Consider the following 15,758-nt stretch of genomic DNA (forward strand, 5'->3'; position numbering starts at 1 on the left):
AAAAAAAAAAAAAAGTGTTCAAATTAAAAAGTGACACTCAAAATAAAGGTACTATAACTAGTATAATTCTGTAATGCAAGTGGTTGGTAAAAAACAAACAAACAAAAAAAACTTTCCACATAAAGAGAGTACAATTTTAACTGTTTGCCTGGCTGTCACTATCCTAACATGGACAGCTTTGCTTTGGTTTCCTACAAAAAACAAAAAAACAAAAAGTGGGATAACCTGAATGTTACACATGGACCCATCCAGTGGGTAAATACACACAAGTGGTGAGGTACCCGATAACTTCTATGATACATGAGATAACCAAGAGCTAAAGAAAAATGTGCTTATTTAACAGAAAATTAAGATGTTGACATTCTAGCAGAGCTTGAAACATTTGCAGGGCAGCTCCCTGTGAAAAATATAGATCTGGCCGTAGTGGGATGCCCTGCGAAGTGTGAATGGAAGAACAAGTCGTGCTCTGGTAAAACATTGTATTTAAAGAGGAAAATAAAAATCCCATAGCTGACCTCTAGGCTCTGGAGTCCTCCTACAGGTCAATGGTAGGAAGGACAGTCAAGGCAAGTTATTTGTCTTGACAAAATGCAAAATGTAAAACATGTCCACAGATTATCGACATAAATCGACATAAAGAATCCAAAAATAAACCAGTTAGAACTTTCCCCAATTGTACTGCACATTTAGTAAGTTTTTCCAAAGTGATTTGCTATGATACAGTACATTAATCAACAGGGACAAGAAGGAAAGGAAATGAAATCATCGTGCTGGCACCAAGATCCTGAGATGTTACTATTTTTGTTAAGATCTTCCATGAAAAATATACACACACTCATTTGATCTAGCGCGCCCACATTTTGACCTTAAAGAAATAAATAACCTCAGTTATGCACACATTATCATCTAAATCTACTTAAAGAAGTACCTAATCCCAGGTACTGGTGCAAAGTAGGAGTCAGTTTTACTGTAAGTAAGCCACAGTGTTTCACTGGGAGTAAATCCAGCAAACCAGCAGGCCAACGGCCAGCGCTGCCCCGACACCGATGTTGAGCAGGACGGACCTCCAGTACTGCCGCTGCTCTCGTTTTTTCTCTGAGTCGGTCAGTCTTTGTTTCATCTGCTGGACCTTCTGTGCTGTGCTGGCTATCCTCTCCTCACGGTGTCGCTTTCTGACACTGGAACAAGATTAAGAGGAGGCACTCAGAAAACCACGGTATGACAATTGCATCTGCGTCATGCACCACTGTGCTAGATCAGTCAAACATCTTTCAATTATCAGGCAGAGCTCACGTAGAGGCTGTTGCACACACAGCTTAACTGTAACTTTGGTTACATTAGTAACGTTATAAGAAGCAGCCAATTCATGTTGTTAGCTGTGCCTTCATTAGCCTAAACACGCTAATTATGGATGTGTGTGTGTGTGTGTGTGTGTGTCTGCTATAATAGATGCAGTTGCATCACAGTTCACAAACACTGGTGGCAGCATTTCAACATATGAACATTTGTAATAATGTCACCAATGTTAAAAATGCTCACCTTGATTATTTTTGTACAGAGGTGGAAGTCTGTCTTTGAGCTAATGAACACATTTGAATACCAGCTTATGGCAACTTAGTCAAGGGTGGACCACCCTTGCTGATCATGTGTTCTTCTTCTCATTTAATATCACACTACACTTGTAAGGTTATTTGTTGAGCTCTTTAGTAGAATAGATGATAGAAATCATGTTCTATGACAGCTAATGTGGTAGGTGCCTGTGGTACCTTCAGTACCATAGAAAAAACAAGTACTGTCATGTTTTCCAGAATTTTGGTATTGTTTGGTACCAAAGAATTGGTGCTTTTGACATCCCTAACTAAAGAATTACAACTGTGTCTTTCACAATGAGCTGCTACTGCTACTTACTGCCCAGAGATTTCTGCTGCATTGTAGTTGTGGTTGTCTGGGTCTCTTTCCAGCAGGTGGTCTACTGAAGCGGGCTGCAGCTCTGGGCAGGGTCCTGGCTGGCCGTTAGGTGTGCTGTCATGGAGGTGAGGCCTGGGTGGAGGCGGTGGAGGAGGCAGGCCTGGTTCTGAGGGGGGGTCAGCTGTGGACAGCATTCTCTGCTGGTATTCGTACAGGGGATGACATACAAAGAGCTTGTAATTTCATAATGATGACTACCTGAAGCACTGGGCAGAGCAGTCAGCATAGCAGAGCAGGGATGGGGAGGGACAGTTTATCTTTAAAACAGTCATAATAAGAACAACTTCTTTGCACCTCTGGACTAAAAGAAAAGAAAAACGGCCAAATGAGGATTTGAACAAGTTATAACAAAGCTTGGGTGTTTAACACATAACACTCAGGGCTGCTGCTAGCAGAAACTTCACTTAGCTGGCTGCTTCAGTTTCCCAACACTTGCTTACTGCAGTTTCTAGATCATTCTTTACAGATCGTTTTTTGTTGATACAATAAAACATTGAAACAGAGAGCGCAAATTAGGATTTATTTTAAAAATAACTTCTCAGTATGATAATTAGTGCAATTTATCCATGTTCCACAGTGATACTGGCTAAATAATTATTAACGTATTTACTACTACAGCACATTATATCAGAATTTCCACCAAAATATAATTTATTATTCTTATTGTTTATTAATACAATGTAGACCACAACAAGTGTCATAAAATAGATCGTAGATAGACCGTATTATGGGAAACTGGGCATATGGGCAGGAATTGCTGCAGATAAAACTTTCAGTTTTATTTTGAAACTGAATCGGGAAGTCATAAGCTGTATCACGAATAATAACAAGAAACAGATTTGTTAAAGTAAAAGTAAAACTGAAAGCCTGAAACTACAGCAATGCTGATTTATGTTCATACCCTGCACGCGATGGATAGAAGTATGGTCTAAATTGCATATTATCTGGAATCGGCTTGCAGACTTGGCAGTCAAATGTGTCTTGTCTCTGATATGTTCAAACCTGACAGTCTTAAGCTACTTTCACACATGCACTGACACCCTGAACATGTCCAGACTTCACCTAGGTAAGCTGCATGTGAGAACGCAAACATCTGAGTTATTCAACTTGGAGATTACCTGGACTTCATCATGAGACCCCCCTGGTACAAAGTCTGCATAATTTCCTAGTAAGATCATGTGTGAGCACAGCAGGTACCGGTCTGGAGTATCCACAGCGAGTACGGGGGAGTTTTCTTTCAACTGATTTGTTTAGCTCAATATCAGAAAGTGTAATTTTGAATCATGTAATAATCTACTCATGCGCTATACACAAAACATATTACATTTGCGTAGTATACTTGTGTGACATCATGTCTCCTGCATGCTCTACACAACCCCCCCATTTCCCTGAGTGGGAATGTATGTTACCCGGACTTTCTCCAGCTGTGTGCTGCATGTCTGGACATACAAGTCAGCGCAAAGTCCAGACCTGATCCCACTGGAGATGAAAACGGCTTTACTATGCAGCTGTGTGACTGAGCTACCTGTGGTACAGAGTTGTCTGTCAGGATGAGCTTGGCTCCCTCGATGACAGCCATGTAAGAGAAGCGCAGCTGGTCTGGGGTCTGGATCAGGCCCATGCGGTATTCCCTCATGTCCAGTAGCACCTTCTGTATGTCCACTGATGACGGATTTTTCCGCTTCTTCATCTGAAAACACATTAATGCGTTTAAAATACAGCTAAAAAGACTGCATGCTGGCAGTTAAGCCACTGTTTTCACTACCTACTCTAATGCTGTCAGACAGTTACCTAAAACATGTGGATTACTGAGTGATCATAGCACAGATGCCTTAAAAATCTACAATTTCCCTGGTCATTTTTTAAACTCAGCTTCCCTGATGACTGTCATAGTTGTCATGGTTTTTGGATAAACACTCACCCCCATAACACTCAGAGCAGTTGCTTTAATTTTGGTAGATAACATTTTCTAGTTTAACATTTCAGGACCTCCTATATAAGATGTAAATGTCCAAGAAATTAGGAACAATTTGTCAAGCAGGAATTTCATCACATAATCTTCAGCAAATTATATTCCAACTAACCAGATGACAGCGTGCAGGAAGTTATGCGTGAGACAGGAAAAACAAAAAAGCACAGAACATCTCAACTCGTTTATGGCAATCTTTTCCCCAGGTATTCATCGACATTTGGTATACACCACTTGAAAAAGCTTTCTGACCAACATGCTACAACTTATCCCCTTGCCGCTTTTACCATGTATGTATAATTGTCACAAGAGCAAACATCTCCTCTCTTGCCAAAACCTGAAGCTCAAGAAAAGTTTTTACTCTTTGTTTTCGTTTCATTTCCCCTTAATGTGGTCTATATTTGGTGACAATCCCCTCTCCCTCTTCTCACCAGAACAAGGCAGGTGTCCACCAAGGCAAAAGTCCCTGAGCGTCCGATCCCAGCACTGCAATGAACCACAGAGGGCCCGTGGTCTGGGTCCATTGAGCGGGATTCCCGGACCTTGAAGAGGAAGTTGAGGAAGGAGGCGGGAGATTCCGGGACACCAAAGTCTGGCCACGTGGTGTAGTGAAAGTGGTAAATTTCCCGTGACTCCCCTGTCTATGACAGAAAACGCGAGATGGAATGGTTTACATTATTGGAGAATGAAGAGACACTTGTGTGACTAGACTGATTTGTTAAAGGTAAACATGATGCAACCTGCAATAACAGCATTTATCATGTGTATGCTTCTAGACATAGATAAATAATATAAAAATAACAATGTTTAGGACATTTAGCTGCTCTGAAAAGTAAGCCTGGGTGCAGAACATTGACAAAGTAAAGATCTAGTTTTAGCAATGGAATGCAATTTACTAAACTAGACACATAACAGGTTTAACCACACAAAGTAGTGAACCACTTCAGAGTTTTAAAAAGGTTGTATTATCTAATAATGCCCCTCTTGTGCTCACCTTTGTGTTCTGCAGTTCTAGCACTCGGATTGTGTAATAGGACTGGTCTTCCTCTGAAAGCAGCCTGACAATAAAGCCTGTGTCTGTGAAAGACATCTGTAGCTCCTCTGTGGTAGGCCAGTACTGTGCACACTTTTCCTGGTAAAACAAAAATGACTTAACTCAGTGTTGAATAGGTCATATGGTCTCAATCCTCTGAACTGTATGCTGACTGAAGAATAAAGGGTTGGTAGATAAAAACAGGGAATCAGGTGCACATTAACTGAGATCATCACTACATGTTTATTTGATAGTAGGAGATTCCTTGAATTTAGTGTTAAAACATTCATCAAGAAAAATCATAGCAATGCTGTGTTATTATACTCTATAGCAGAGGTTCCAACCCTGGTCATCAAGGATTCCTGGCCTACCCACTGTCGATTATCTGGGTCAAAAGGGTTCAGTCAACCAGGAGCTGAAAGATACCATCTCAGATGAGGCTGAAGTTGGGCAAGACAGAGTCACTTGGTATCTTACAGCTTCTGTTGGGAGGCATTGAGGACCACTGTTGGGAACCCTCATGCTCTGTAGTATTTGCAGATTGTTTCCACAAATCATAAAAAATACCCACAAAGCACTGCAAGACATTTATCTGACAAAACTGATTTTCAATAAGGTATTCCTTTATAAAATGTACAGTACAGAATATTTGGATGTGCCATTTGACCAACCTTCCCTACACACCACATTAATGTAAAATCTCTATGTGACTTTAAAATTCAAACTCACTAACAAAAATTACCAACCTACTGCCAAAACTGAAACCCATAACCATAAATACACTTTCACTTCCATCTTATTTTTCCACAAAAGCAACATAGTGCAGTACATAGCCCATGTAAACAGGTTGCTGGCTCCAGCTTCATACTAAATGGGTGAATATAAACTGGTGTCCATCTTCTCATGGAGCACTCAGCAACGATGCAAATTTGTGTGGTTCCCAAACAAAAGGATTTAGGGGCACTGCACATACAAATGAAGGACAAACTAGCATTAACTATTTATGCAAAGGAGTCTGTGTGTTGTAACTAATGATAGCATCAATATATGACACCCTGCAAAATTTCTCCCAGAACATTTGATTAAAACTGAAAGCTGATAAATGATCAACAAATGCGAAAGTACTTACAGATCCCTTTTCAATGACTCTGTTGAGCATTATAACAGCTTTGGAACGCTGCTCCCAAATCATCAGCCAGAAATGACCACAGGTATTCCTCAAAGGGCCCTGTGGAAGCAAAAGAAGTCCTTTCAGATTATGCATACCTATGCAGCCAGTGACTTTTACCTTGTCTGAGCTACACCATTACCTGTGAAAGAATGTAAGCTCTTTGGGCTTCTTCTACCATGACTAAGCTTGCATTGATGTAGTCATTTTCAGAGTTTTCAAGTTTTACTCGACTGTGATCATCTGAAACCAGACAGGACATCACTGAGCGTTTAAAAATAGTAATTCACAATAACTCATTTGCACAAATAACTGTAGTTGTCGTAAAGCTCACATGGACTGACGTCTCTGTAGCGATTCAAATTCCGATTCGCTGGAAGTCTGGCCACCCTGTAAGGATATTCACTAGCTTGGTTACGGATCTCCTGTTAGACACAAGATGACAAGGAAGAAGTCAGTGTCTTATGTTGATTAGGTCGACAACAGCAATGGGAAACACACTGACAAACTAGTGAAGTGGTGGCAAGAAACACTGGCAGTAATACAGAAAACACCTTGAGGGCAGTATAATATATTATGTGTTGGAAGGATTGGAACTGCTGTAGTTTTAATACAGCTTTCAGATGATGAGCAATAGTTTTGTGAGCCCTGTCAAAAGGATCATTGGAAGAAAGGAAAGTAGACGCTGAGACAATAGTTTCAACTTTAGAAAAACAATACCACTTAAACACACACACATTGACTATCTCTGTCGGGATAATAACTGATCTGACTATAATATTAATAAGCTCTTTAACGTAACGTTATAAGCCTATGGTTATGGTTATGTTCAATTTCTATTCAACTTCTAAACATAGTAAATGTTAACGTTAAAGATCGACAACTAAACAAGTCCATATAGCTCAAGTTAGCCTCCAAATGACCGGGTCAAAGCTCAAGTTAGCTAAACTTAAAACTAAACCTAGACAGAAACGTTAGAAACACTAAAACGCCACTGAGTTCCCTCGGACAGCTGGTGGTAAAACACATGCGCTTTTCTCTGGAAGTCCTGATGAGTTCTCAGAAACTGGAGCTGACGTCTGCTAGCGTCAGCCAGCATTAACCTAGATGAGCTCGACTGCGAGCACTGTGCCGCTACACGTTTTCTAGCTGCAATCTTTGTAGCTACGGAAGTCTGCGACCCCGCAGACTGATAACCTAAGTTAAGCTAAGTTTCCCGTTCGACTTCACCGGCTAAGTGCATAGCACAAGTTATACAAAACGTCAACAGCATGTTCTGTGATATGTAAATTATCACAATTAACGTTAAATGTGTCGCTCATAAGGCTAAAGTAGCCAAATACTGTTAAAGCTGTCTTACGGGCTAGCTATCAAATTAGCTAGCTGGCATTAAGTAAGTTAGCAACCGATCGTCATAGAAACACGAGAGGCCCAGTGTCCCGACTTACATTGTAAAGGTTTTGCCATCTCCCCGACGAATCGATGTCTAGAAATTCTTGCTCCATTTTATCGTAGTTATTGCCCTGAGACACTAGTTGGATGATCTCCGTTCACCAAATTACTCCTTTCTGTCAGCCATCTACACAGCAGTCTGTGTAACCCTTGGGATCTCAGCGGGGAGTCTGCTGCCCCTGCACAATACTGCATGCAGGCTGACTGAGTTAGGTTGCCAGTTATGCGTCTACGTCAGCCTCAAGCCACAAGTTCTCATAATTCATTCAAGAGGAATATGCGTGTGTATATAATACACTTTTAGACTACAGAAAATATTAAATAATTGTGGCGAATTCACTCAGCCCAAAAAGAAATAGGAAACACACAGAGTTCTATATTACTAAAATTATAATTTTATATCATTTTTTCCGTTATTTTTGCCCACAATATAAATATAATATGTAATATAAATGTAGGATAGTCAATGGTGCATGAAATAGCCTACACTGAGTGAAGAAACCTGGCAACCCAGGTGACCCGTGCATTGCAGTTTACCAAAACTATAACAAGATGTTACCTATTAAAAGAGGTATGCATTTCCATATTCTTCAACATTACTTCTGCGTGTTGTTAGGACGTGACACGTTTGAAGATAAACGTACGGGCTCCGTGGAGATTTTAGCATAAGGTAGCTCAGAATATAATTTACGTAAACTTGGTGTGAAAGCGCCCCCGTGTGGTCGACGCCGCTGCTCACAGTCGGCTGTACACACGAGACGAGGACCCGCCAAACACACACACATGCTAGTAAACACATGACAGGCCTGCTAGCTGACTAGTTTAGCCGGTGCTGCTGGAATATTGGAGTTGCAGTCATGTTTGTAGCGCGTAGTATCGCAGCAGATCATAAAGATCTAATTCACGATGTGTCGTATGATTTTCACGGCCGGAGAATGGCGACGTGCTCGAGTGACCAAAGTGTGAAGGTAAGTTAGATAGGTATGCTAGTCTTAGCTTTAGCTGTCACCGCTAACTTAATAACCTTATCCAAGTATCGTCACTCTTAACTCACTGTTAACTTTACCTGGTGTCATCTTCCACCAGTTCTTGACATATGTGGCGTTAGACATTATTTGCCAAAACTGCTGTTTGTTGTGACTTTTAAACCTTATTGTGTTTAGCTAGTTTGTTAGCCATGGTGCCTGTAGCACAAGCTACGGTAGCTGAAGGGAAGCTGTAATTTCAGTGTAAACAATTCCGAGTTCAGTCTGCTTGTGTTACACCGGTTTTAAAAGCTGTAGCGTTAAGGTTAAGATAACATAACGTTAATTGTGAACCAAACCAGGATCTCAAAATGAAGACCTTACCATATTTAAGTAGCGTATGTCACTATGCACTTAGCTTAAGAAATGTGCACATAAATAAGTTAAAAGCAGAGATTGATGTCAACAGTGTGATTTTATTACTTTTAGGTTTGGGACAAAAGTGAAAATGGAGAGTGGCACTGCACGGCCAGCTGGAAGGTAAACCACCCAAAGCTGATTAATAAGCGTTTTCCCCTTCAAATGTGATTTCATCAGCTAGTGTGCTTTGCATAACGGCACTATAGATTTGCATGACTTTCTGTCCTGTTTATTTATTAATCTGTGGTTATGATTATGGTTACTGTTATAAATATGAAGTCTTGAACTAGTTTTGGGGTACTGTAATTTGACAGAAGCTGTTCTTTTCTCCAGACACACAGCGGTTCGGTGTGGAGAGTGACCTGGGCTCATCCAGAATTTGGGCAGGTTCTAGCTTCCTGCTCCTTTGACAGAACAGCTGCTGTCTGGGAAGAGATCGTAGGAGAGTCCAATGACAAACAAAGAGGACAGAGCCACTGGGTTAGTAAACTAGCCGGACATGCATGTAACACTGGACTTCATGCAACGTCATATCGTTGTTTTAAATTTCTCAGCATTTTCTGTGTGTGCTTTGATTGTACTAGATGTTCAGATTCACTGTTGTCTTTTTAAAGCAAAGCAATACGTGACTAATATGTGAGGAGCTAAAGGACACCAAAATCACTGAGATATCAGAGCAGATACATTTCCACAGTAATGTAGGTGATGTTACACTGCCAGGTGAGAATAATTCCAACAGAGACCTGAAGAAAGGCCTGGAGGCAGTGAGCGGAGGGAGAGTGTGAAATATGAAAGCTGTTGTAACAGAATATGCCATTAAAATACTATTAATACCTTGACAAGCCATGAGAATGATGAAATGTTAATTTGGTATATATTTGTGTAGAAAGACAGTTAAACAATCAGCCTGTGAATTCTGTTTGTACTTAGTGCTGATAGTGAATGCAGACTTTGTGCTCCTGTAGTTGCCCACTTCCTTCACTTTTTTTGCAGTTTTCTGATTGATCTGTTTTGATCCAACATTTCATGTTGTCTGTTTTAGATAAAGAGAACCACACTAGTGGACAGTAGAACCTCAGTGACTGATGTGAAGTTTGCCCCTAAACACATGGGTCTGATGTTGACCACCTGCTCTGCGGACGGAGTAGTGCGGATATACGAGGCTCCCGATGTGATGAACCTGAGTCAGTGGTCCCTGCAGCACGAAATCTCCTGCAAGCTCAGCTGCAGCTGCATCTCTTGGAATCCCTCCAGGTTGGAAAAGTGTTTTCAGTTTTGAATCAGACTTCTATGATAGCATGTTGTTTAGAACACTTATACTGGGTTTCCTCAAAAATTCCAAAAGACAAAATGCAGTGGGCTCACTTGCAAAGTAGTCCTGTCTAAGGGCACGTGAGTATTTTCAGGCTGTAGCTGCACATTGTGTAGACTAGTCTGCCACTCAAAACTGTCTTGTCACCCTACAGATTTGAGTTATTCACAATTATCTATGAGCGTGTGAGATAATGTAACATGTTTTCCATGAGTGGTTCTTTCTGTTACTTTCATCATCTAGCTAATATTGGAAAGAGTAAGTTTAATGACCTGGACTGAAAACAGTACATCCAGTGAATTCATGTCACTGTTCAAAGCTGGGACACCGTGAACTTTGTGGACTCTGGAGCTTCCAAAAACAGTCCAGAAGTATACTCACTAAGGAGCACTATGAAAGTGTCAAAAGCAAATTGTGATTCTAAGCAAATAGTATTTTGCCTCCTTATGTTTGAAGGCAGCATTAAAATCCCACCTAAACTATTGGGCTGCATCATTTGCTTCCATTTCACCCTTCTTTTTGTGAAATTCTTTGCACAGCCATTTCTACAATCACGTATTAGGAACTGTCTTTTCTCCCTTCCACCTAGCTCTCGTGCCCACCCACCGATGTTTGCAGTAGGGAGTGATGACAGCAACGTAACGTATGGTGGGAAGGTTCAGATCTATGAGTACAATGAAAACACAAGGTACGTGTATGAGTAGTGTTGTGTATGTGCTATGTAGTATTAAAATACACCTTTATAAAGTCTAATCAGTTTTTTTTTCTCTCTGATGTTGCAAAGGAAATATGCTAAAGCAGAGACACTGATGACTGTCACTGATGCAGTACACGATATTGCGTTTGCGCCAAACCTTGGAAGATCTTTCCACGTCCTCGCCATCGCAACAAAAGACGTTCGAATCTTTAAACTCATTCCAATGAGGTGAACGACATCTTTTTAGCATAAGGACTGAATTCATATGGACCCATCACACACATTCAAATCCTACTTGTAAAGATACACTACATCATAAACGACTTGACTGAAAATCTAATCTTCCATGTGACAGGAAGGAGAGCACTTCTACAGGACCCACCAAGTTTGAGGTGCAGATTGTGGCTCAGTTTGACAACCATAATTCCCAAGTGTGGCGTGTGAGCTGGAACATCACCAGCACCCTGCTGGCCTCGTCTGGGGATGATGGCTGTGTGCGCCTCTGGAAAGGTAGGAGGATTTGTTAGCTCCTGCTCATTACAGCTCGTTCCTCTTTGTTTTGTTTTCATGCACTGGGCTAACAAAGCCGATAAAACGGAGACTCTGACCAGATATTGACTCACTTTGGCTGATGGATTGTTTGTATCAACCGATTTAAGATTAAAATAATTTTTGGAAGTTCAGTTTCTCAAACAAAGCATTTATAATGTACACAAACTGCAGTAAGGTTTTTTGCTTTGTGTGTTGGACCTGACCAGCCACACAATAATAGAGACAGACAAATGGTCAGAGGTGGATTCATAGACTACTATGCATTAGTTTTTAGTCTGACTTCTTTTAACTCTTAAAACTTTTGGGCTGTTTTTGAATGCTTTTGATTCTTCTTATATGCCCCACATTAATAACCTAATTGAACCAACCTTGTGATTTGATGCAGCCAGCTTGTTTGGTGACTCCTGGCAGTTGAATACATAGAGGCATCTCTCTGTATGTTGGTCTTTCTTTTTATGTAGCTTCCAGAAATCCACTTACTGGAGAAGCTATTTGTATCTGGGTTACTTAAGTGCATGTGCACACAAACAGTCTTTGTTAAGATTGGTTTGCACCAGCGCCTTAAAACATTTGGTGCATGTCAAAGCTTTTCCTCTTTGTTTTAGTTCGTAATAAGTGATTTATTGTCTATGTTAAAATTACTAACTCTACAACCCGCGTTTGTCTGCAGCTAACTACATGGACAACTGGAAGTGCACAGGCATCCTGAAGGGAGATGGCAGCCCGCTCACTGGTTCATCTGGTCAGCCCACAGCCATGAGCACCATGGTGGGCTCCTCTGTTCAGACCTCCCAGAATGCACTAAACGGGATGTCTGCAGGAAGGTAGGTGGCGTGGTGTGTCTGACGCCACTTACCCAGCCCAGCCAGAACTGACAACTTAGTATGCCTCACACTGACCAGGACTGCAGCTGCTCACTGACCCAATGCTGCACTCATGCAAAAAGCTTGGCTTCCAGCATACAGATTGTCACCGTTAAGTCTCTGGAAACCTGTGTGTGGTAGTGTTTTTTTTTTTTTTTACATGCAATTCCCTGTTTGATTTATACTGATGCAGATTTGACATGTGACTGTTTGGGATATTCAGCAAAAAACATTTTGTAGGCATGTAACTTTTTCTACACATTGAAATTGTTTATTAGCTTCAAGCTACGGCATTTCAATGTCCAATATTTTAAAAAGGAAATACATTTTTCTCCTCATTTACTTTTCAGTTAAGTGTATGCTTGTGAAAATATTGTCAAACTCTTTGCTGAGGAGGAATGCTAGAATGGATCGTATTAATCAAATTTGATAAAACATAAACAACCATGTTTCTAAAAAGATCAGGACAATGTGTAAAATGTAAATAAATCTACAATGCAGTGATTTGAGACTCTTTTAAATCTTATATTTGAAATGGTATGAAGACAACATATTGAATGTTGAAACTGAGGAATTTGATCGTATTTACACATTTTGAATTTGATGCCAGCAAAACCTTTCAATTTTAGCTGCTCATCAGCTGCTTAAGTGTGTTTTTTGCACCCGAGTGTGCCGAAGGTTTTCAGTGTCTAGCAGGTCTGGGCTGCGGTTAGGCCCATTTAGGACTCAGACTTGTAGGTTGGTATTGTAGAGCTGAAGTTAGGAAGACCTTCTCTGTAAAGGAAATGTGAGTTGCCAATGCCCTCTGTGATAATACACCCATCCATATCATCACAAATGCTTGCTTTTGAACTGTGTGCATATAAGGCACATTGTCCCTTTCTTCTCTAACCTGCAGCATGTTGTGTCTATGATTTCCAAACAGAACAGAATTTCAAACTTTGATTTCCACTTTTCCTTGTTCCATCTTAATTAAGAGAAAGTGGCAGCATTTCTTGATATTGTTTAGTAGTTTTTCTTTGTCTGGTATTTTAACCTTGTGTCTGTGGATACAGTGATGAACCGTGTTCACAGTGGTTACTAGAGGTGTTCCTGAGCCCGTATTACAGATGCATGTTGGTGACAGGGTGTCATGATAGTGATGTGTTACAACTTTTCCTGGCAGCTTCTTGAAATGTGTTGCTGGCATTAAATTCACATAGAATTCAGCATATATTTCTCCAAAAAAAACCCCAAATTTTTTCACTTTCCACGTTTGAGACACTGTCTTTGTATGTTTTCTGATCTGGGTTTAACTTTATTAGAAACAGGTTTCTACTAAAACACAGTGTGGCTTTGAATACAGTCATTCACATTAACAGCTTTCAAGCGAGACTATCTGACTTTTGAAAGACAACCTAACAATTATTTTTCTATTGCAACATTTCTCAGATCAGTACACTCAGAACTTTGGATGCAGCCTTACCTGGTCTACTATGACCAGTAGTTTATAGTGGTTAATGTTGACCAATTTTCTATAGACGTATCTGAGTCAAGGGCATTATTGGGTGACAAATGCTGTGTGACTCTTGTCTACCATTTTTATACCATGTTTTGGCATTTACTATTCATCATTGTCACTCGTAGCCACAGAAGTTGCTGTTCAGCAAAAGTTACATAGACTCGCTTCAAAAATTGCATCATAAATTAGCCAATATGACAATTCAATGTCATATTTACTGAAATTAAAAGTGCCATTAAACTAATGTTTTTTTTAAATCCACACTTATTTTGTTTATTGTTCATTTGTTTTGACTTAACGCTAACATCACATCTGTGTACTGTATGAGATTCTATCTTACAGAATTAACTCAGAAGCCACATTTTATCTTTGTTATGCAGTTTGTAAAATGACAGATGTCTGTGACAATGGGGTTTGTTGAAGTAATGTAGTATTGTACTGCTTGTGGCATGCAGGAATGGCAAGAGAGCTCCCTTTGCACCCCCTCTGCGGCAGCTGACCTCTCCAAAGACATACCAGCATCCTGCGTATTACTAATGTCTCTTCTGCATCAGCTTCTGTTTGACCTTGTGTTACATTTGACATGTGTCAGGTCCTAGCTTAATACTTGGTGTGCTACTGGTTGAGGGCCTAATTTTGTCACAGAAACTGTTCATAATCCACTTTATTTCGATTATAATATGTTATGACCTCTTTGAATAGATTCTTAAAGGTTAACTAAAATATAATAAACTTCTATCAGTGCTCTACCATTCTCCATTTTTTGTTTCTATAGCGTACATGCATCTTTTCTCCTTTAATTTCTCATTTGTACTTCCTTTTATGTTTCCCCTCTGTATTTTGTTGTCATTGTCATTCCTTCTGTCCACGCATTTGTCGTGTTCGTCTCCTTTTATGTTTTACATTGCTTCAGGTATTTCTTTCCGCCTCTGGATCCTCCCAGAGCAGGGACCCGATATGGTCACCTGCTGCCTCCCTCCTCCCTCCTAGAGCACTGTGATGCTGAGCCCATTCAGCCTCAGCCACTGGCTCTTCCCCACAGACTGTCCTCTAGAGCACTGCTGCCCTTACCAGAAGCTGAAGGGCAGTAATATTGCTGTGTTTTAGATAAAAATGAGCTGGGGGGGCATTGGGATGGGCCAAAAATCTGCCATTCTGTTAATCTGTAATAAAGATCCTCATTTTTCCCTTTGCACTCTAATGCTTTGTTGTTTTTCTGGGCATGAATGTGAAAAGATTTTGGAAGATGTACTGAAGGCTTTGTGCCATTTCTGTTTAAAAACAGTGTAATGTTTAGTTAGCTGATCTGTGAATAAAACTTTACACTATTTAGCTTCGTATTGTTGTGAATGTGCAGTATAAAAGCATATCCAGTATGTTTGTCTGCTTGGTTTTGGTGTTGTGAAGCAGAAATCAGATTAAATGAAGAAGCACTGACAGCAACAGTCAGTGCCAGGTCTGTCAGTATTGCACTCTGCTCGTGGAGGTATAAAATTAGAATACACACCATACGATATTAAAAGAATAGTATTGCATATTTTCCTTCACTACAGAGTATTCATTCAAGAGTGACTGGCTTGCATGTGAACAGCCTACATGGAAATAGCACATGATTCATTGTGATCTTTTTTTTTTCTAGTGTGTAAATATTAGTAAGCTCTCATATTTTCTCTGTAATATATGATAAATTAACTGGTACTTGTCATTTATTTTGACAGGGAGGACAAATCTTCATTGCATGGCTCACAGCCATGGCAGGCAGCTGTCTACTGACCAAGGCTTTCTTGCAGCTGTTTGAACATATGATACAATGAACTCCCCGCTGGGCTAGAAACTGTGGAACTCTACATCTTTGATG

The 15,758-nt window shown here is 40.3% G+C and overlaps 2 protein-coding genes across 4 annotated transcripts in view; one reads left to right on the plus strand and one right to left on the minus strand.

Moving 5' to 3' along the window:
- The window catches only part of ptpn2a (protein tyrosine phosphatase non-receptor type 2a), an 8,406-nt gene extending 607 nt beyond the window's left edge, over positions 1 to 7,799 (minus strand). The window contains exons 1-9 of the mRNA XM_026372712.2: positions 7,587 to 7,799; positions 6,473 to 6,563; positions 6,281 to 6,381; positions 6,100 to 6,198; positions 4,932 to 5,069; positions 4,369 to 4,578; positions 3,494 to 3,658; positions 1,909 to 2,108; positions 1 to 1,178 (exon numbers count right to left, since the gene is read on the minus strand). The exon at positions 1 to 1,178 is cut by the window's left edge and continues 607 nt beyond it. Of these exons, the coding sequence (XP_026228497.1) occupies positions 989 to 1,178; positions 1,909 to 2,108; positions 3,494 to 3,658; positions 4,369 to 4,578; positions 4,932 to 5,069; positions 6,100 to 6,198; positions 6,281 to 6,381; positions 6,473 to 6,563; positions 7,587 to 7,643 (1,251 nt within the window). The 5' untranslated portion in view covers positions 7,644 to 7,799 and the 3' untranslated portion in view covers positions 1 to 988. The remainder of the gene's footprint in view (positions 1,179 to 1,908; positions 2,109 to 3,493; positions 3,659 to 4,368; positions 4,579 to 4,931; positions 5,070 to 6,099; positions 6,199 to 6,280; positions 6,382 to 6,472; positions 6,564 to 7,586) is intronic.
- A 525-nt stretch (positions 7,800 to 8,324) lies between these two features.
- On the plus strand, positions 8,325 to 15,720 carry seh1l (SEH1-like (S. cerevisiae)). Of its 3 annotated transcripts, none has more exons than XM_026372739.1 (9): positions 8,325 to 8,558; positions 9,045 to 9,095; positions 9,309 to 9,455; positions 10,018 to 10,229; positions 10,877 to 10,975; positions 11,072 to 11,212; positions 11,340 to 11,494; positions 12,207 to 12,360; positions 14,814 to 15,213. In XM_026372739.1, exons 1-9 carry the CDS (start codon positions 8,448 to 8,450, stop codon positions 14,989 to 14,991), a joined length of 1,248 nt encoding a protein of 415 aa, XP_026228524.1. In that variant the 5' UTR covers positions 8,325 to 8,447; the 3' UTR covers positions 14,992 to 15,213. The 3 variants fall into 3 exon arrangements, with proteins under 3 accessions (XP_026228524.1, XP_026228523.1, XP_026228522.1); XM_026372738.1 differs by lacking the exon at positions 14,814 to 15,213 and adding an exon at positions 15,619 to 15,720 and having other exon boundaries at positions 8,326 to 8,558; XM_026372737.1 differs by lacking the exon at positions 14,814 to 15,213 and adding an exon at positions 14,356 to 14,650 and having other exon boundaries at positions 8,326 to 8,558.
- Positions 15,721 to 15,758: the final 38 nt, after the last annotated feature.

This window comes from Anabas testudineus, chromosome 16, assembly GCF_900324465.2.
Source record: "Anabas testudineus chromosome 16, fAnaTes1.2, whole genome shotgun sequence".
In the NCBI taxonomy this organism is placed as follows: Eukaryota; Metazoa; Chordata; class Actinopteri; order Anabantiformes; family Anabantidae; genus Anabas; species Anabas testudineus.

Excerpts from the sequence above, each read along its gene's own strand:
- seh1l (XM_026372739.1), top strand. The coding sequence starts at position 8,448 with ATGTTTGTAGCGCGTAGTATCGCAGCAGATCATAAAGATCTAATTCAC. Across the intron at positions 9,456-10,017 it reads AAAGAGGACAGAGCCACTGG|ATAAAGAGAACCACACTAGT; the intron begins GTTAGTAAACTA and ends TGTCTGTTTTAG. Across the intron at positions 10,976-11,071 it reads GAGTACAATGAAAACACAAG|GAAATATGCTAAAGCAGAGA; the intron begins GTACGTGTATGA and ends GATGTTGCAAAG.